At 68.8% G+C, this 19,683-nt stretch overlaps 2 protein-coding genes across 2 annotated transcripts; both read right to left on the bottom strand.

The window, feature by feature from the left end:
• Nucleotides 1-6,767: 6,767 nt before the first annotated feature.
• On the bottom strand, nt 6,768-8,055 carry CHLNCDRAFT_133590 (hypothetical protein; the record flags this gene model as incomplete). Its single annotated transcript, XM_005851873.1, has 2 exons — nt 6,768-7,882; nt 8,004-8,055. 2 exons carry the CDS (start codon nt 8,053-8,055, stop codon nt 6,768-6,770), a joined length of 1,167 nt encoding a protein of 388 aa, XP_005851935.1.
• Nucleotides 8,056-8,851: 796 nt separating this feature from the next.
• CHLNCDRAFT_133589 (hypothetical protein) lies at nt 8,852-9,523 on the bottom strand (the record flags this gene model as incomplete). Its single annotated transcript, XM_005851872.1, has 3 exons — nt 8,852-8,939; nt 9,140-9,251; nt 9,463-9,523. 3 exons carry the CDS (start codon nt 9,521-9,523, stop codon nt 8,852-8,854), a joined length of 261 nt encoding a protein of 86 aa, XP_005851934.1.
• Nucleotides 9,524-19,683: the final 10,160 nt, after the last annotated feature.

Below are 19,683 nucleotides of genomic sequence, written 5' to 3'. Positions count from 1 at the left end.
CATATCACGCAGACAGATGCACAAGAACGCATGTTGCGTGCCAGCAGGCAGGACGCGCCTGGGCTGAGGTAGTAGCCCGTGGCGGGGTCAAACACATATCCGGCTGGCGCCTCGCCCTCGGGCCCCGCCGCCGCCACCTCCTTCACCCTGGCAATCAGCTCCTCCTTCTCTACTATGCCCGCCCCATCCTGCAGGGGCAGGCATGGGCTCAGGAAATCGGTGGGCAGAAAGGAAGAGCTAGGCGGGCGGAGGGCCGTCCACGCCGCTGTGGTGGACAGGGCATCAGGAAGCGGTGTGTGCTGGATGGCATCCCGAGTACAGCTAGCCTGCCAGCCCGAGGATGTGCTGGCCGACACGCTGCGCTGCACTGCCTGGCCGGCCGCCCGCGCTCACCACGCCTCGCTCCGACAGGAAGCGCCGCAGCTCCTTGACCGGCCAGCTGCTGTAGTCGGTTTCGTCTGCGGCCGGCTTGGCCGCCGCGGGATGCGCGGCAGAGGGGGGCGGGCCCCCTGGCGCCGGCGCCGCTGCGGCTGGCGGCTGCGCTGTGCCGCCTGCTGCCGCCGCCGCGGGCTCCTCCTTCTCCTCCTCAGCAAACATGTCCTCGTCTGCAGGCAGGGAAGGTGTGTGGCGCGGGAAGGTGTGAGGGCCCCACACACGTGACCAGCCGGCGAGGCGCCGGCACACCATGTCTTTGAGCATGTCCACATTCCTGTGCCCGTTTCTGTGCACAAAGCATGAGGACCCCAGGCCAGCAGGCGCCAGCGGCAGGGCAGCGAAGGAAGCACGGAGCGCTTGCAAAGCGTGTCGGCCGGCTGGGAGAGCGGCGGGCCGCGGCAGTGGTGGAGAGGAGAGCGGCCGGGTGCCACACCTGCGTCCTCATAGGCGGCCTTGGAGGGCCCCGCATCCACCGCCCGGCCAGGCAGGTCGATGTACACGGAAGCCGCCCGCTCAAAATATTCCTGCAGCAGCGGCACAGACACAGACAACAACGCAAGGAGCAGGGGCAGGGTTGGGGCGGGAGCCCTACGACAGAGAGGAATGGCTGGGAGGGTCAGGCGAGGGCAAGCCCGATCGCCTGCAGTACCTTGTTCTGGCTGTACACGTCGTTCTCGCCGGCATCCATCAGCTTCATGGCAGCTTCCGTCAGCTGGTTGAACTGCTGCTTGGCGGCCGGGTCTGGCGCCACGTCAGCCGCCATGTCAGCAGGCTCGTCGCCGCCCCGCCCCGCCTGCCGGCTGCGCTTGGCGGGCCGCCGGCTGTGGCCGCCCAGCCGCTTGAGTGCCGCCGCCACCGTCTCGCCGGGGTGCAGCACCTGGGAGGCCTGGAACTGCAGCCGCGCAATCTGGGTGGCCGACAGCGGCCCCGCCGCCGCCTCCGCTGCCGCCGCCCGCGTCTGCGCCTCCTCAATCTTGCGCCGCACCTCGTCGCTGACCACCTTGGCTGCAGGCAGGGCGGGGCACAGAAGGCAGCCGCAGCAGGCGGGCGGCGTAAGCACCTGGCACACACACATCAACACGCTGCTGCCTGCTGGCCTGCCGGCCGGCGGCGGCCAGGGAGCTGCGGTGCGCTGGCACCACCACCACATCTGAGCAGGGCCAAGCGCCAGCCCACCCTCATCCGACTGAAGCCATGCATCTGCCGCGTCCTGCTCAGCATCCTTGTCCTCCTTCTCCACATAATTGCCGGAGGCATCAAAGTAGCCGCGCTGCCGCTCCTCCTGCAACACCACACCAGGCGCGTCTGCTGCGGGCACACGCGCCGCGGCTCCCCGCGCCGCGCCGCGCCCCCTGCTGCTGGGAGGTTCCCTCCCCTGGCGGCACACGGCGCGTGAATTGATGGGCATGGCGCAGGCAGGGGGGGCTGGCAGTGGCCCCTGCTGTGGTGCGCGCTGTGCCACGCATCGGCGCGAGGAAGCCATCGGAACCATCACCAGACACAGAGCCAGCTCCTCCACCCCACTCGCCTTGAGATTGAAGGCCTCCAGCTTGATGCCGTCCTCCTCCTCCTGCTCCAGCTCCTCCTCTATGTCCTCCACATCCTCCACAATGTCGGTGTCGCCCACGGCGGCGCCCTTGCGCCTCGCGGCGCGCCGCGTGTGCGCCATCCCAACCATGCTCTCCTTCACCGGACCGCCCTCCGCCGCCTCGATCTGCTCCAGCGTCATGCCCTTGCGCGCAGCCTTGCGCGCCTTGCCTGCAACGGTTTGGGGGAGGCGGAGGGCGAGCGGCGGGCGGTCGGGGCGGCGTCCTAACAGCAGGCGGCCACCGGCGGCCGGCTGCCGACCCCGACCCACCTTCGGCATGTTTCTCCTGCTTCTGTTTCTTCTTCTCCGCCTGTTCAGCCTTGAGAGCCTCCTGTATGAGGGCGTCCGTGTCGGCCATGCTGCTGTAGAGCTGTGTCGGCCACCCCACACGACGCTCAGAGATATTTCACGATCCACAGATCAAGTGAGGACGCAAGGGAGCGCCAATGGCGAGGCTCCAGGCAACGAGCGATCGCGGGGTGCTGCTAGCAGTGTCGTGGGGGAGCTTTGAAGTCACAGATGGATCGTGGGGTGCGACCATGGGTGCTGCCAAGCAATCAGACCAACAACAGGGCAGACATAGCAGGAGCGACAGCTCAGCTTGTGCGCAAAAGAGCTACAAGGAGAGGCAGGCGGCATCCCTGGTCGATCGCAATAAGTTGGCAAGGGTGAGAGTCTCGGCATCGCCCCAGGGCTGCGATCCCGAGTGCCCATCCAGCCCACCTTGAGGGTGCAGCAAGCGGCAGCCGTCTAGCCCAATGCAGAGTGCCCTGCGGATCAGTTGCAGGGCTGGCCCCGGCGCGTTCAGCCGGATCGTCTGCAAGGCAGGCCGTCGGGGAGGCGCGGCGCTCCCGCCACCCGAGCCGCTCCGGCGTAGCCTGTCGCAGCGGGCAGGGCCCAGCAGCAATGCGGCGGCCGGGGCGAGCGGCAGCCTGGCGGGTGAGTGCTTGCGTGGTGCCCAGGGGGTGGAGGGTAGGCAGCGCTGGCGTGGCGTGTGCTCGGCGTGCCGGGAGCACCGCCTAGGGTGCTTCACGTGGCAGGAATTGGCTGCCCTCCACCCTGCCGAAGGCTGCCTTGCCCTCCGTGTGCAGCCATGTTCCGCAGCCTGCGCGAGCAGCGCGTGACCTTCCGCACTTTCAGCAGCGGCGGCTCGGGCGGCGGCAGCTCGGGCGGCGGCTCGGGCGGCGGCGGCGGCGGCGGCTCAAGCGGCGGCGGCGGCGGCGGAAGCGGGCTGGGTGCCCTGTGGGCCGCATACCTTGGCCTGCTGGAGAAGCAGCCGGTGGCCACCAAGGCCGTGTCTGCGGCCCTGCTCAACGGCCTGGGCGACGCCATTGCCCAGACGCAGTTCGAGGATGGTCCGTTTGACTGGAAGCGCTGCGGCATCTTCACTTTCCTGGTGAGGCTGCCTGCGCGGGGGGCAGAGCGGGCGGGGGAGGGGCTGCTGGGCAAGTCTGGGGGACCCCCTGAATGGAGGGTTGGTTGGCTCTCTGGCTGCGTTGGCCGACCACGCCTGGCTGCGGCTCGCGCATCCCTCCCCGCCCCCACCTCCTGTCCCCGCCTCCGCCTCCCTTCCCCACGCCCGCCCCCCTGCCGCCTGCAGGGCCTGGCGCTGATCGGGCCCGCGCTGCATGTGTGGTACGGTCGCCTGGGCAGCCTAGTGACGACCGGCGGCAACGCGGGCGCCGCCATGCGCATGGCGCTGGACCAGCTCTGCTTCGCCCCCCTCTTCATCTCCTGTGCGCGGCGGGGCGGCGCCCGGCTGCTGCTCGCTGTCGGCCATTTTTTACCACTCTGCGCTGCCTCTGTGCCCCTCGGCCTGGCTGCGCGTGCGCAGCACAATTGCGTCTGCGCCCAGCCGCTTGCCTGCGCCTCCCTCGCTCCTTCTACACACGCACACACGCGCGCACGCACACAGAGCCCCCCACCGCCGCGCCTCCCCCTGCCGCAGCCATCGTGGCCTCGATCATGGCGCTGGAGGGCAAGGCGGGGGAGGTGCCCGCCCGCCTGCGCCGCGACCTGCCCGACATCGTGCGCTCCAACTGGCTGCTCTGGGTGCCCTTCCAGTTCGTCAACTTCCGCTTCGTGCCGCCCAAGCTGCAGGCGAGCGGCGCGGGTGCCGCGCGCGCGGCCGTGCCCTGCGGGCGGGCGGGCGCCTGTGGGCGTGTGCCCTGTGGGCGTGCCCTGTGTGCGCAAGGGCGAGGCCGCGTTTTGCTGCCGGGCAGCCTGCCGGGCGGCGCGCTCGGTGCCACCGCCGGAGTCGACAACAGCCGGGGCCTGGCCCGCTTGCCGCCTGCGGCCGCTGGTGCAGGTGCTGATGGCAAATGTGGTGGCCCTGGCCTGGAACACCTACATGTCTTGGAAAAGCCACACGTGATGGGCCACACCTGGCTGGGCCTTCTTTCTTTCTTACTGAGCTCCTCGAGTCGCCCCACCGCCACGTGGAGGCCCCGACGTGGGAGGGCAGTACAGGCGGGACGATGCCGTGACGGACCTCCCGGGCAGGCCGCCCTTGGGCAAGCATTCCTTCTTCCATGGAGGCGCCGGGCCGGGCGCTCGCAGCGTGCCGGCCTCGGCAGCGCCGGCCCGTCCTGCCACCTGGCGTGGCCTGGCGCGTGGCCGATGTTTTTTCACAGGAACTGAAAAGAATTGAGTGCAAGAGAGATGGGCTAGTGCAAGAGAGATGGGCAGGCATTCAAAGGGTTTCACACATGAATAGGATACACAGCATCTGCGAGGGCATCATGGGGGCAGGCCACGGCATGCAGTAATAGAACGGACAGAAAAAAGAGAGGCACAGGAATGACCTGCCACTTATAACCCGCTACTTAGATTGCTTGTTCAGGACGGCCTAGGGCGCCGCCTGTGGTGGTGTGGAGGCCGGGCCCTGCTGCTGGACATGTGTTTGGCAAAAGCAGGATGGAACGTGTGGGGGCGGCGAGGAATGAACAGGATGAACATGATGCGGCCTTGTGCCGAGGAATGGACAGGATGAATTGGTGGGGAACAGGCGGGCAAGGGAAATGAAATCAGATAAGATAATGCATTCATATTCATTTAAACAAGTGGGCATTCCGCATGGTGGATAGGAAATGCAGACGCAACGAAGAAAGGACCGCGATCAAAGAGAGGGGGAGCGTGCCACAGCCACACATCTGCGTTCACAGGGGGCCCACTGCGGCGGCCGCGCTCGGCGGCGTGCACCCCCAGCACGCATCCCGCAGCAGGTGGGCATAGTGCTGGGAGGCGCGCGTGTGCATGGGGGTGCCGGCAAGGATGGTGGCCCCGCCGCCGGGCAGCCGGCCCATGCCCAGGTGCATGGGGGCCGCCCACGTGTCCCAGCTGGCGGCCACGTCAGCGGGCAGGCAGCGGCAGGCGGGGCACGCCTCCTGCGCCTCCTTGCTCCACCAGTAGGTATCCAGCACCAGGCACTTCAGCTGGGAGTCGTCAAAGGCGGCCTTCAGGCGAGCCACGCACTGCTTGCCGTCGTACCTGCGCCGGCAGGCAGCGGCACAGGCAAGGGTGCGTCCTGCGCGGCCGAAGCGGGGAACATACGCAGCAGCCCCCAGCATCCGGCGCCGCTCGGCTCACCAGACTGTGGAGCAGCGGCTGCCGCGCGCCATGCACTGCACCGCCCAGGGCAGCAGCAGCGCCATGGCGCCGCCCAGGCGGTGGCGCGCCGCCAGCTCAAATGCCTGGCACGCCTGCTGCGGCTTCAGCGGCTCCGCCTGCTGCCCGTACTGAGCGCACAGCCAGGCGTCTGCGCTCTGAATCACCGCCTCTGCGCCAAAGTAGTCGGCAAGCTGCAGCACGCCGGCAATGGTGGACCACTGCGGCGAAGGCGAGGGGAGGCAGGCGAGGAGAGGCAGGATGAAGACTGGCGCGGATGGAAGGTAGGGGGCGGCAGGTAACCCAGCCACGCGGGCGGGCCACTAGCTTAAGCATGTGCTGTGGCAGAACATGCAATGAGAGATCGGGCATGCCAGGGCGAGGCCTCCTCCAACTAGGGTTGGGTGGCGCTGGCGCCGTGCAGCGGCGGCTGGCCGCCTGCCCACCTGAAACCCCCGCTCCCGGTAGAGGTGAGCCAGGAAGGCGGGGAACTCGGGACTGGCTGCATGCACGCCCGCCGTCAGCGGAGAGGGCTCCTCCGGGAGCAGCGACACCACAGGCAACTTCGTCTCCAGCCACTGGCAATTCTGCCCGCCGTGCTGGAGAGCCACCAGGGAAGCCAGATGTGGCGATGCCAATGAGATTATTTGGCTGTGGGCAAGGTAGAGCCTTCCGGAGAAGCGCAGGGCGCAGTCGGCCTGAAGGCCAAGCTCGTGGTTGCCCTGCGGCAGGTGCGCGACCTCCAGCGCGCCACAGCATGCACTCGCCATATTTACAGCCACCATGGAATAGGGGGAGGCGGAGGGGAGCAGCTCAGTGAAAGGCGGAGTACGGGCAAGTGCTGAAGTGGCCGCCTCTCGTTATGTCGCTCCTGCTCACTTGCACCTCAGTGGACGCTGTATGAGAGTGGTATGAGAGCTTTTCGGCTGGGTGTGGCCAGTGCAGCCTAATAAGCAGACACTGGGCGTGCCGGGTACGGCGCCGCTCCTCCAGCAGCGCGGGACAGGCTGGTGGCCAGTCACTGGATGTTTGCGTGAGAGTTGCAGCAAAGGAATGAAAGAACCAGAATCCAGAGCAAACAAAACGCTACCCTAACGTTGATACAAAGAAGCGCGGCTACCGCGCAAAGCTGACTGCCTCATCCCATCTCAGCCTCGTGTTGGGCTCGCGCCTGCAGCCGCTCCAGCAGCTGCCCCAGCTGCGCGTCCATGCTGTCCAGCCGCTCATTCACCTCCCGCCGCAGCGTCAGTAGCCCCGCTTGCAGCGCCAGCACAGCCTCCAGCAGCCCCGCTCCTCCATCTAACCGGTAGCAGCACAGCCAGAGCTGTGCAGGCCCGCTGCTGCCGTTGCCGGCCAGCGCCGCGCTGCAAAAGGGCGCGGGAGCCGGCTTGGGCGCCGCATCCAGCAGCACCCAGACCAGCTCTCTGCTGCAGGCGCCCGTCGAGGTGGCAGCTGCTGGATCGCCGGGCACGAGTGCCAGGCTCCTAATCCTGACGCTGCATTCCTCTGGCACGCCGTCTGGCAGCGGCAACAGCAGCGGCTCGTGCTGCGCCAGGCCTCCGTCCCGGCGCAGCTGGCACACGACCAGCGCTGGCGGACCCTTGCTGCAAGCAAGCACAGCCAGCTTGTCGGCTGCTTGCATGAAGTCAGGGGGCAGCCCCAGCGGCACACTGCTGGACTTAGCCACCGGCTGGCTGCCGCTGGCATCGCTTAGCCTCAGCAGGGTGAGGTGGCCTGCTCCCACAGGCTGCCTCGCAGCGCTTCCGCTGCTGGCTGCCAGCTTGGCGACCTGAGCAGACGGCGGCGATGCTGCAAGGCCTTGCTCAGGACCCAGCATGAACATTGCTGGGATCGCAGGCCCGCCAAATGATGGTGACAACAGCTTGCCACCGCTGCCGCTGAGGTCCACCAAGCAATCTCCAGCAGAACCGGTGGTCGCAGCCGCAGCAGGGGCCCCGGGCATTGCTGTGTCTGCCGCTGCTGCTGGGTGCAGGATTTCCCTGGAGGCTGGCAGCAGCAGCGGTGCTGACTTGGCCGCCGCCGCATCCAGGCCCCTTTGCATGATGGCTGCGCTCCCAGCCTCCTCTGCTGCCTGCCTCTCCTGCTGTGCCTGCTGGCCACCTGCCTCCCTCAGCCACTCTCCCATGGAGCGCTCAGTAGCCACCAGCAATGCATTGCTGCCGGCAAATGCCAGGCCGCAAACGGGGCCTGACAGGCCCGGCAGCAGCTGCCGCCGCTCCAGCAGCTGCCAGCCTGCAGGCAGGCCATGTGGGGCAGGATAAAGCACCAGGGCACGGTATGCACCAGAAACCGAAACACCCAGGCTGGTCCACCAACGGCACTTGCATGCTGCCAGAAGGCGCAAAAGCCTCACCCTGGTCAAATGACAGCTGTTCAAGCTGCTGGCCGCCCCAGCACACCACCATGACGCTGCTGCCGCTGCTGCTGCCGCTGCTGCTTGCGTCGCATCCATCTCCCAGCCAGGCGAGGCAGCAGCGCCCTGTGGTGCCTCTGCCAGAGCCAGTGGCTCGCCCTGTCACCTTGCTTCCCACACTGCAGCTGCCACAGCCACCGGCGCTGCTCCCAGCCGAGGGGGCAAACAGCTGCAGCTCCCCAGGCGCCAGCAAGGCACAGACAGGCTGGCTGGGGTGCCAGCTGCAAGCCTGCCAGGCAGGCAAGGGTGCTGGCACAGTGCTGCTGCTGCTAGGCACCCTGCTGCTCCCAACACTGCTACTCCTACTAATGTCGTGGCGGTCGATGGGGACAAAGTGCGCCACGCCGCCTGCCAGAGCTGCCACCCACTGCTGCTCTGTGGAGCTGCCTCCAGCGCCTCTGTTGCCACAGCCACTGCAGCTGCTGACTGCCACCGCCGCAATGCTGGCAGCGCATTCGAGCAAACAGCGCAGGGGCTGCACAGCCGCGGGAGCAACGGCGAGCAGCAGGAGGCGCTGCCCTGCCGCTGCCACTGCCAGGCCACGGCCAGCCAGGCGCAGCTGCGGCCCGGCGTGGCGCCCTCCCTCTGCCACCACTTCCGCCGCCAGGCACTGTGCCTGCACCAGCCGAGCCTCCAGCTGCTGCTCCAGTTGCCCATGCTGCGGCTGCACCACGTCGGCAGGCACGGCACCGTTGCGCGCCATTTGCTGGCGAGCTGCGACACTGCTAACTGGCCCCTCGGGCTGAGCTTATGTCTGTCAGGCCCGCTGGGGAGGGCGAGGAGGTGCCTCAGGAGTCGGCCTGCAGGTGCGGCAGGTCTGGGATGTCGTCCCAGGAGTAGCCGCGGCGCCCCTTCCACACCATGTATGCGATGTGCCTGCAGTGTTGTTGGGAGAGGCAGGGTCAAACGCAGGGAAGCCAGAGGAGTCATAATGAGGGGCGCTGTGTTGCTAGGGGATCGGCAGGGCGGACTGGCGCACAAGGGGTGCAGGCAGCGATGGCGCTGAGGAGGTGGAACGGCGGGCCAGGCAGCGATGCGCTCTGCAGGTGGAGCGGCGGCCAGGCAGGCGGCCGCACGTGAAGTAGAAGCCGGGGATGAACACGAGCAGGCCCAGCACCCACAGGCCGATCAGCGCGTGCGTGCCCTCTGTCTGCCACAGCACCATGCCCGCGATGAACATGGCCAGGCCTGCGCCAGCCCAAGGGTGGGCATGGGTTGGTTGGGCCGGGCGGAAGGCGAATGGCAGGCGGCCGCGGGCGGGCTGACGTCAGCAGCGGCAAGCGGCGGTGGCGGCGCCGGGGCGCCGGGCCGCCGGCAGCACTTGATGCCATCCCCGGCGCTCTTCCTAGGCCAGATATCAGTCACCCAGACACCCGCAGCAGCCCCTAGGAGTGCGCACCCGCCACAGTCAACCCGATCGCCAAATACACGGACCGCCAGGGGACCTGCTGGACTGGCATCATTCTGGGGGCTGATGTGGCTCGAGCTCAGGCACTAGCGGGGGGCTATCGCAGCGTCACACGGCATGGATCACACCAAGCGGGGTTAACGGAGAAGCAGCCGATACGTTAAATGCTGGGAGACCTTTACGCTGTGCTGCTACTGCAAGTATTTGAAGGCGGGCTAGAAAACGCCGAGCTGGCGGGGTCCACTCGGGTGCAACTCTGATGGCTCTCCCTAACCTCGGTCCGCGCTTGCCAACACCACATTAAGCTGCTGCAGTCTCAGGTCCTGGTCAATTGCTCGTCGACACACCCCGCCGCCGGTGCCATCACCTCCGCCCTGCCAGGTAGTGCAAGGAGCACGTCTGTAGCCAACTGATGCATCAGCACGCACACATGTTCACCCTGCTTCCGTGGGAGGCTGCCGCCAAGCAGCCCACGACAGGCGGGTGGTGGACGCCTCACTCCGCCGAGCCTGATGCTCAAAGCGCCTGGCCCCACAAAAGGTGGCTTTTGTGTGGACTCTGTCCTCTGCAGAGCCCACTGCCATGGATGGCCAGCCAGGCGGCGACTCTCTGGAGCGCCGCCTGCAGCGGGCGGAGGCCCTGGCGCCCGAGGAGAGAACCCCCGAGGCCGCTGCCTTTGTAGCGTCCACCCAGCTTGCCGCCGCCATCCGGCAGCTGCTGCCGCTGGGCGCCGACGGCCGCGCGGCGCTGCCCGACACGCCGGCCATCCGCGAGCGTGCGCTGCTGGCAGCGGTGAAGGTGGGGCAGGCTGCTGCTGCTGCTGTGCTCGCCGGCGCCGATCGCCTCTGATGGCATGGGGCACTCTGGGGTGCTGCTGTGTTTGGAGTTGCAGCGCCAGCCATGCAGCGCCCCACCAGCTGGAGGGGGTCTGCTTGACCGGGCTCCCCCAACCAGCCCCTGCCTGCTGTGTGTGTCTCCGCTGCCTGCCGCAGCTGGTGCACGCCGATATCTTGTGCCCCATGCCGCCCATCGACCGACACCTCACGCTGAGACACACGGCCGCATACGCCCACTGCATCCGCCGGGCCAGCCAGGGCAGCGCCACCGAGCTGCTGTTCGCCGTGGTGGCTCGCGCAGCCGGCGGCAGCGACGGTGGTACCGGCAGGAGCGGCAGCGATGCAGCAGCCGGCGCCGCCGAAGCCGAGTGTTTGGCGGAGGTGCTGCGGGCTTACCTGGCGGCCACCCAGCTGGCGGGCCAGCTGCGCGGCCTGGCTGCAATCAGCGAGGGCCTCGCGTTAGTGGACCTGCCGGGCTTCCGCCCCGCCCTGCAGCGTGCGCTGGCGGCGCTGGAGGAGCGGCAGGCGCAGGAGGCAGGGCCCGCGGCGCCCCTGCCCACCGCGGCGCAGCTGGAGTGGGCCTGCAACTACCTGGCCGCCCACAGCGCGGTGCAGATCGAGGAGCAGCAGCAGCTGCAGCAGCGGGGCACAACGGTGCAGCTGGCGGCGCAGCTGGGCATCGTCGGGCCGGCGCCAGAGCAGCTGTGCCGCCAGCAGCTGCATGTCGTGTGCTCTGTGGAGCGCCGGGCCGTGGAGGCGCTGCTGCAGCTGGAGCCAGACAACCCCAAGGGCTTGATGCTGGCAGCCGCGGCATACTCGCACAGCGAGGCAGACGCCGAGCTGGCGGCACACCTGTTCCTGCGATCCCACGGGCTGGGGCGCGCGCAGCGCAGCGACTGGTTTGTGGCCGAGGGGGCGGCGCGGGCGCTGAGCGTGGTGGCGGACTGCGGGGCGAGCGTTGGGCGGGCCACCCTGGAGGCGGTGGTGGCGGCGTATGCTGATGTGGCGCCAGCAAGGAAGCGGTGCCGCCAGCTGCTGCCACACCCTTGGGTGGCATCCATGGAGCTCTTCGCGTCTGCCGAGCAGCAGCTGCTGGGCTACATTCAGCAGCAGCTTGGGGAGGAGCAGGAGCCAGATAGATGAATGAATCCGGCAATGGATTGCTTCCATAACATCTGTGCTGAACGCCGATGTCCTGATTTTTTTCCCCTCAGATCCACAGGCACACACCCCTTTTGGCAAGGGGTACCTCCCACTAGCTGGCACCGTCTGCAAGGTTGGTGGCAGAGCCAAACCCAGTTCCGGTGCCATGATCATCACTCAAAGCATTCACACAGCGTCCACATCACTCATTAGAGTGCAACACAGGGCAGGAGCAACCTGGCCCGTGGCAGGGTGCTGAGCGGCAGCAAGCCAGGGCTCGCCGCCAGGCGTGACCCGCCGGGCGGAAGCTTTCCAAGCCAGGTGCGCATGCAGCAGCGGCTGTTCCTCTTCAAGATCGCGATCATCCGGGGCTGTTGCTGCTTGTCCTGGGGTGCTGCCCTCTTCATCAGTGCGATTCCCTCGGACCCACCGTTTCTTCTCCTCATTGCTCCTCGCTAGCCCGCCCGGACCCCCGAGTATCGATCCAACAGGCCAGCGGCGCCCGCACAGGCGGCCGCTGCACACCCGCCAGCCGCCATGGCGGCCGGCGCCAGCAGCGGCGGCGGCGGCGTGCGCTTTGTGCCGCTGCTGGGCGTGCACGGCGGGCAACCGCTGAGCTACCTGCTGGAGCTGGGGGGATTCACTTTCCTCCTGGACTGCGGCTGGAACGACGCCTATGACCCGCAGCTGCTACAGCCCATCCTCGATGTGCTGCCGCGTGTGGACGCAGGTGCGCCCGGGCACAGGCCCCAGCCCGGCTCTGCAGCCGTGCATAGTCGTTGTCATTTCTCTTCTGCTCCTTCCCCTGCTGTCGATCTTGCTGGCTGCTGTCCTCCCCAACGGCCCCACGCCCTCGCCCGCTGCAGTGCTGCTGTCCCACTCAGACCCCGCCCACCTCGGCGCGCTGCCCTACCTGGTGGGGCGGCTGGGCCTGGCGGCGCCCGTGTATGCCACAGGCCCCGTGCACAAGATGGGGCAGATGTTCATGTACGACCAGTACCTCACCCGCCAGGTGGATGGACCCGCATGCTACTGCAACAGCGCCGCACAGGACCGCCCGCTGCACGCGGTTTGGAAGGCAGCAGGCGGCGCAGCATCCAGGCGGATGCGCAGCGCCGAGTCGCTGCCTGCGAGACGAGGCCAGACGCTGCACTGGCCCCCTCGGCTGGCACGCCTGGCATCTGCCTGCCTGCCCCCACCGCTCCATTCTTTCTTGCAGGCCATCAGCGACTTTGATGTGTTCAATCTCGATGATGTGGATGCAGCCTTTGCGCTGGTGCACCCGCTGCGCTACCAGCAAAACATGGCGCTCAGGTGGGCGGTGCGGCCCTGGCGTGGCGCCGCCGCCGGTGCGAGCAGCCAGGGCTTTGTCGGTCGAGCGCCGCGCTGGCTGCGCCGCTCACCCGCCCGCGACCCCGCTCCCCGCCCGCAGCGGAAAGGGCGAGGGCATCGTGGTGACGCCGTTTGCGGCGGGGCACCTGCTGGGGGGCGCGGTGTGGCGCATTCGCTGGGGCGGGGAGGACTATGTATACGCTGTGGACTACAACCATAGGTGGGCACGGGTCTTGTTGGGCCCATGGTGTGGTGTGGGGTGCGTTTTGATGGAGGTGCGGGAGGACACATGTGGATGAAACGGGTGGTAAGGTGCGGGGTGTGGGTGTGGCTCAGGTGCCTGGGTGGCACGAAGGGTGAGATGGGTGGACAGGCGGCTTGAGCTGCTGCAAGGATGCGCCTGCCGCGGGGCGCATGCGATGCTTTCCCCGCTCATGCCGCCCCCTCCCTCCCTCCCTCGGTGCCTTTCATGTGGAGCGCAGGAAGGAGCGGCACCTCAACGGCACTGCGCTGGAATCAGCCTTCCAGCGCCCCGCCCTGCTCATCACAGACACCCGCAACGCGCTGCAGACAATACCGGAGCGGTGCGCCCGGGGGGGCGGGCGCTGGCACGCCAGCAGCGGCTGAGCCCTGCAACAGCGGCACACGCCCTCCGCTTGACAGCCAGCCGGTTTGGCTGGCCAGGCCAGGCGCCTGCGGGTGCCGTTTGTTTGGGTGAAGGCCTGCCGAGTGCGCTGCGGTGGTGCCGGCCTTGCGTGCAGGCCTGGCAAGGAGCAGGTACTGCTGGATGCGGTGATGGCCACGTTGCGGGGGGATGGCTCGGTGCTGATGCCGATAGATACAGGCAGGTGGTGGGTAGAGGCGCAGCCTGGCAGCGCTGCCACAGCGGGGAGCTGCTTAGCTGACGGCTGGGAGGCGTCTGTCCTGGGCATGCCTTGCTGGCCCGTTGCACCTCCGGGCCTCACCGTCTGTGTGCTTGCCTCCCTGCCTGCTCCGCCTGCAGCCGGGCGGCTTCTAGAGCTGGTGCTGCTGCTGGAGCGGCACTGGGCCGAGCACCGCCTCACCTACCCGCTCGTCCTGCTGTCAGCGATGGCCTTCAGGCAGGCAGCGCTGCAGGCCCACAGCCAGCGCTTGTGTGGCAGACCGCAAGATGCTCCCCGCTTTGCTGCCACGCCTTGCCAACGGCTCGCTGCTGCGCCGCCGCGTCGGCTGCTGCGCCACCTGCGTCGCCCTGGGCTGCCTGTACCGCGTCACCAGCTGCTGTTGTACTGCTCATCCCGCCCGTACCACCCGCAGCACCCTGGAGTTTGCCAAGAGCCAGCTGGAGTGGATGAACGAGGCGCTGACCCGCAGCCTGGGCCACGCCCGGGACAACCCTTTCAACACGCGGTGGGTGCCCTGGCCGTCGTGTTTGCTTGTTTGGGATGGCTTGGCTTCTGTTGTTGACTTGGCAGAGTGGAACGGTGTGCAACACAACAGCAGGCAAGGTGGTGGCGGATGGGGTGCTGAGTGTTGTGACAGGAAGGTGACGGTACCGCCCCCACTGTGACGTGTGGTACCGCAGGTTTTTGAAGCTGTGCAGCAGCCGGGAGGAGCTGGCGCGCTTGCCGCACGGCCCCAAGCTCGTGCTTGCCAGCCTGCCATCCCTGGAGGCCGGCTTCAGCCGCCAGCTGTTCATGGACTGGGCGGAGAACCCCCGCAACGCAGTCGTCTTCGTCACTCCTGCGGAGGAGGGCACGCTGGCGGAGCGCGTGCAGCAGCTGGCAGCGGAGGAGCCACAGGCGCAGGCGCAGGAGCAGCAGCAGGGGAAGCGGGACAGGCGGGAGGCGCCCTCGATGCAGCTGGTGCGGTCGCACCGGGTGGCGCTGGAGGGGCAGGAGCTGGAGGAGCGGCTGGCGGCGCAGCAGGCGCAGCAGGAGGCGGCCGCGGCAGCCGCCGAGGCCGCGCAGCAGCAGCGCATGGAGGTCGACGCTGCGGCGGCGGCAGCCGAGGCGGCCGCCGGCGGCGGCGCCGGCGGCAGCGGCCTGCTCAGCCCGCGGGCCTCCGGCGCGGTGCCGCGCGTCAGCTCCCTGGCTATCGGCCACCTGCACAGTCGGAAGGGCTTCGCGTCGGTGCTGGGCGAGGTGGTGGGGGCGGATGGACTGCCGGTGGAGGACTTCCAGGAGCCGACCGCCGCCGCCGCCGAGGCGTGCCTGGTGGAGGGGTTTGTGGTGCCGCAGGTGACATTGCAGGACAGCGAGGGGGGTGCCCACCCCGTGCTCCGCTTGCTCGGCCCTGCTGACCTGGGATGGCCGGCGCAGCTGAGCTCCGCCTGCCACCTGGCCACACACAGGACATGCAGTGAGCGCACGCATGCTGCACCAGAACCGCCTGCCTGCCTGCGCGCCCCGGCTGCAGGGCGCGGTGCGGCCCATGTTCCCGTTTGAGGATGAGTGGGAGCATGTGGCTCACGACGAGTACGGCGCTTCACTGGACTATGCTGACTTTGACCCCGCTGAAACCACAGGTGGCTCCTGGCCCTGCTCTTCCTGGCCTGCTCTTCCTGGCCCCGCTTCTGGCCTGCTCCTCCTGGCCTGCTCCTAGCCCTGCTTTTGACCTGCTGTTCGCCACTGAAGGCCCACAGCCCACAGGCATCCCCTGCCTGGCAGCCTCCTATCATCTCCCGCTCCCGCGCGGCTTCCTCGCGCCTGGTTCCCTGCCCCGCTGCCTCCTGCTGTCCTCCTCGAGCCGCGCCGCCTTTCGCCACCCGCCGCCGCCACCACCGCGCTCCTCCCCACCTGCTTCGTCCTGCCCACTCCCTGCTGCGCCGCTCCCCGCGACTCCTTGCCACCCTTGCCGCCTGCAGCCTTTGAGGCCCTCAAGTCCGAGCTGGCGGCAAAGGCGGAGGCGGAGGACGCGGGGGTGCCCGCTGACCTCCCCACCAAAGTCGTCTCAGCCACCGTCACGGTCACCCTGCGGGCTCGCATCCTGCAGTTCGACTTTGACGGCCGCTCGGGTGGGTGGCTGGGCGTGCGGGGGGCGTTGCGCGGCAAGGCGCAGGCAGCAGCAGGCCGATGCGTGCCGGCGGGTGGCGTCTTCCTCCTGCCCCGCATGCATTGAGCGCGCGCTGTGCGTGCCAGCCCACGCCAGCCACGTGACCCCGCACCACCCTCCCAGCGCCCGACGCCTGAACGCATCCCACGCGGCTCTGCGGCTCTTGTCTCCACGCTGTGCTGTGCTGTGCTGTGCTGTGCTGCAGACGGACGCAGCATGCGCACCATGCTCGCACACGTGGCGCCGCGCAGCCTCATCCTGGTGCACGGCTCCCCCGCCGCCACCGCCGCGCTGGCGGCCCACCTGCAGCAGGAGCTGGCTGGGCTGCTGACCGGGGTGCACACGCCGCAGGCGGGGGAGGAGGTGGAGCTGGCGGGGGAGCCGTCGTACCGCCTTGTCCTGAGGTGGGTATACCGCCATGGACCGCCCCGTACTGCACGTCGCCGCGTCGCCCTGCTGCTGCTCGGCGTCCGGGCTGGCGTTGCCTGGGCTGGCTTGCGTGCATGCTTGGCTGGCGCGGTTCTTTCTGTGCACCAGGGGCCTGCTGCCGGCCTTCACATGCCCTGCTGCCCTGACCCTGCTGCCTTACCCTGCCGCCTCCTGTGCGCCCGCCTGCGCTGTGTGCAGCGACGCGCTGATGGCCGGCGTGCGGCTGCACCGCATCGGAGACTACCAGCTGGCTTGGGTGGAGGGCGCGGTGGGGCCGCCCGCCGACGGCTCAGAGGTGCGGGGTGGCGGAAAAGAAAGGTACCCGGTGCTGCGCTGAAGCTCGCTATGTGGCTGGGGACAGAGCCCTCGCGACGCAGCTCAGGTGGCTACCAGCGCTGAGCTGGGCAAGCTTACCTCTTGCCTGACCCTCCCCGCGCCCCTGCCCGCCGCGGTGCAGAGCCAGCTGCCGCAGCTGCTGCCGGCGGCCGGGGCGGGCGGTGAGGCGGGCTACGGCGGCGTGTTCATCGGCGACGTGCGCCTGTCAGGTGGGGCTGCAGGCCTATCTGGCGCCTACCTGGCGCCTCTCTGTGCCGCTGGGCCTAGAGAAAGGCTGTGTCCCACCGCCCCTCCCGCAAACACGCAAGCACACAGCACATCGACAGCCCCCTTGCTTGCGCTCTGCGCGTCGACGCGCTGCCCTTACCCTCCCCATGCTGCCCCGACGTGCCGCCGCAGAGCTGAAGCAGGCGCTGGCGGCGGCGGGGATCGCCTCGGAGTTCCATGCGGGCTCGCTGTACTGCGCGGGACAGGTGGTGGTGCGGCGGCGGCAGCCGGGCGCCGGTGAGGGCGGCGGCGGCGGGCTGGTGCTGGAGGGGGCGCTGAGCGAGGACTACTACCGCATACGGGAGGTGGTGTACGGGCAGTACCACATCTGCTGATGCACACGGTACCACCGCATACAGAAGGTTGTGTGTTTGGACAGTACCACATCTGCTGATGCGTGCAATACCGCCGCTTCAACCGCCGCGTGCAGCCATCCAAAGCACCTGTTGTTAAACTCTGCACCTTTAAGCGGCTGGCGCACTGTGCGTGGCTTGTGGTGCACAGGGGGACAGGGTGCACAATGCAGGGACGGCGGGTATGGCGGCAGCCCACACCACGCAGCCCCGTCACTGCTGCTGCTGCGCCTGCTCCGCCTGCCACGCCGCCAGCCGCTCCTGCATCGCCCGCATCTTCTCGGCCCGCGCCGCCGCCGCCGCCGCCTCCTCCTCCTCCCGCTGCCGCGCCGCCTCGGCCTTGCGGGCAGCCAGCTCCTCGCCTTCGCTGCCGCTGCTGGCGGCGCCTCCCTCGGCGCCCGCCGCGCCTCCTGCCTCGCCCTGGCCCTCGGGGAAGGTGCGGGAGAGGAAGGGCACCGCTATGACCCTGCCCTTGGCTCCCGCCACCATCACAGGCAGCCCTTCCAGCTCCACCTGGGCACCCTTGGACCTGGACTTGAGGTAGGCCAGCGCCCGGTGGCGGCCTGCATGCATGCGCACAGAGAGAGAGAGAGATTTGAGATCGTGCGGGTGGCATGCGCTGCGCACTCACAGGCATCATCACCGCCGACACCTTGCCCCTCCTGTCGACCGGGCTCCGCAGCACGGCAGGCTTGGGTGCGGGGGTACAGCGCCCCGCCGACGCCTTACCCACCACCGCGCATCCCTGTGGCCCCGCCGCGGCACTCGAGCGCGCAAGGCGCCAGCCCCGCGCACCGTCTGGGGTGTCGACATACGAGGTCACGCGCCCAAGCGCCGCGCCGCCCTGCCCCTCCGCAGAAACCACCTCGTCGCCCACCGCGCAGGGAGCCTCCATGTCCAGACCCCACAGCTGCCGCTTCACGGCGTTCAGGTTGTGAACCTGCGGCGGCGGCGGCAGGGGAGGCCCAAAGGGGCGGCAGCGCGCGGGTGGAGGGGCGGCTGAACCGTTTGCGGCGGCGCAATTGCACCTCTGCCCGGCTCCGCATGCGTCGGCAGCGGCCGCCTTGCATTGCACGCATGCACCGTGCCCCCAAGCCCGGCACCCCGCTGGCTCCAGCCGTGCTGCCTGCACCCCGCCGGCTCCAGCCGTGCTGCCTGCACCCCGCCGGCTCCAGCCGTGCTGCCTGCACCCCGCCGCCGCGGCAGCCCTGCGGCCCGCCCGGCAGCGCGCGCCCCACTCCCGGGGAGATGATAGAAACATTTAATTTTTCTATCATCAAAATTGTTTCGAAACACTTGTTCAGAAGCAATTTCTGACCTTGGCAATCGTCTCCTGGCCAATGTAGCAGCCCTTCTGCAGGGACACGGCGTGGTAGAGGCCGGCCTCCAGAGGGGTGTGCTCCTCTGTAAGCTCTGAGCCCACGGCGGGGCGCCCCGCCACCACGCGCGCCATCTGCCACACATCGGCCCCGGCAGGCTCAACACCCTCTGCGGCATGGGCCCCGGGGTGGCAGGCGGTGGGGTGGGCGAAACGGGGCGGTGGCGCCGCGGCAGGGGCCGCCAGTCAGGCAGGCAGGCAGGCAAGCGGGGCAGGCAGCCAAGTGTTCCTCGAGGGCTGGCCGCGACCCCTGCAGGCCGCCTGCCGCCTGCCTGGGCGCCTCACCTGGGCCGTCAGCGCCCTCCACACGTCTGCCGCCACCGACTCGTCGGCGATGAAGGTGTAGCCAGGGCCGGGCAGGCCGCCGCCTGCCGCCACAATCACGGGCTTGCCTGCACAGGGCGGAGAGGCAGGGAGGTGTGTGTGTGTGTGTGTGTGGTGGTGGTGGTGGTGGTGATGGTGATGTGTAGGATGTGGTGTGCAGTGCGTGTTTGTGTGATGAGTGGTGGGTGGGGGTGGGAGTGGGGGGCGCATCACGGGGGCACGCCCGCCGAGCGTGGTGGCGGCACCAGTGGGCGCCCACCCCACAGGGATGGGGTGGCGCCACGCGCTGGCTGGAGGTGCGGTGCAGGCTGCGGCTCCCGCGCCTGCCGCGGCCGCTCCCCAGGCCGACCCCCTGCCCCTCACCCTGGAAGCTCAGCAGGGTGTGGGAGCCGTACGGTGCGCCCACAACGGCGCCCGCCTGCAGCTTCTCCACCACCTCGTCCGCCTGCGGGCCCACCAGGCTGAACATGCATGTCCTGGCGCTGACGTCCTGCACCTCAACCTGCAGGCAGGGAGGGTGCGGGTGCGGGGCGAGGGAGGGTGAGACGCGGGCGGCGGCAAGGCGGCCAGCGGGCTGCAGCGGGGTCGCGAGCAGAGGAGCTGAGCTGGTGGCTGCCAGCAGCAGCAGCAGAAACAACAGACACGGCACCCTGCCACCCACCCACCCCCGGCCGCCTTCCCACCGCCGGCCACAACCTTACCAGCCTCTCTCCCTTTACCCCTCCAGTCCGTGGCCCCTCCCTCCCCTCCAATTCCCTCCTCCCTCTCCCTCCTCACTGGG

Source organism: Chlorella variabilis (genome assembly GCF_000147415.1).
Source record: "Chlorella variabilis unplaced genomic scaffold CHLNCscaffold_1, whole genome shotgun sequence".
In the NCBI taxonomy this organism is placed as follows: domain Eukaryota; kingdom Viridiplantae; phylum Chlorophyta; class Trebouxiophyceae; order Chlorellales; family Chlorellaceae; genus Chlorella; species Chlorella variabilis.
This window is presented reverse-complemented; position numbering and strand designations above follow the sequence as displayed.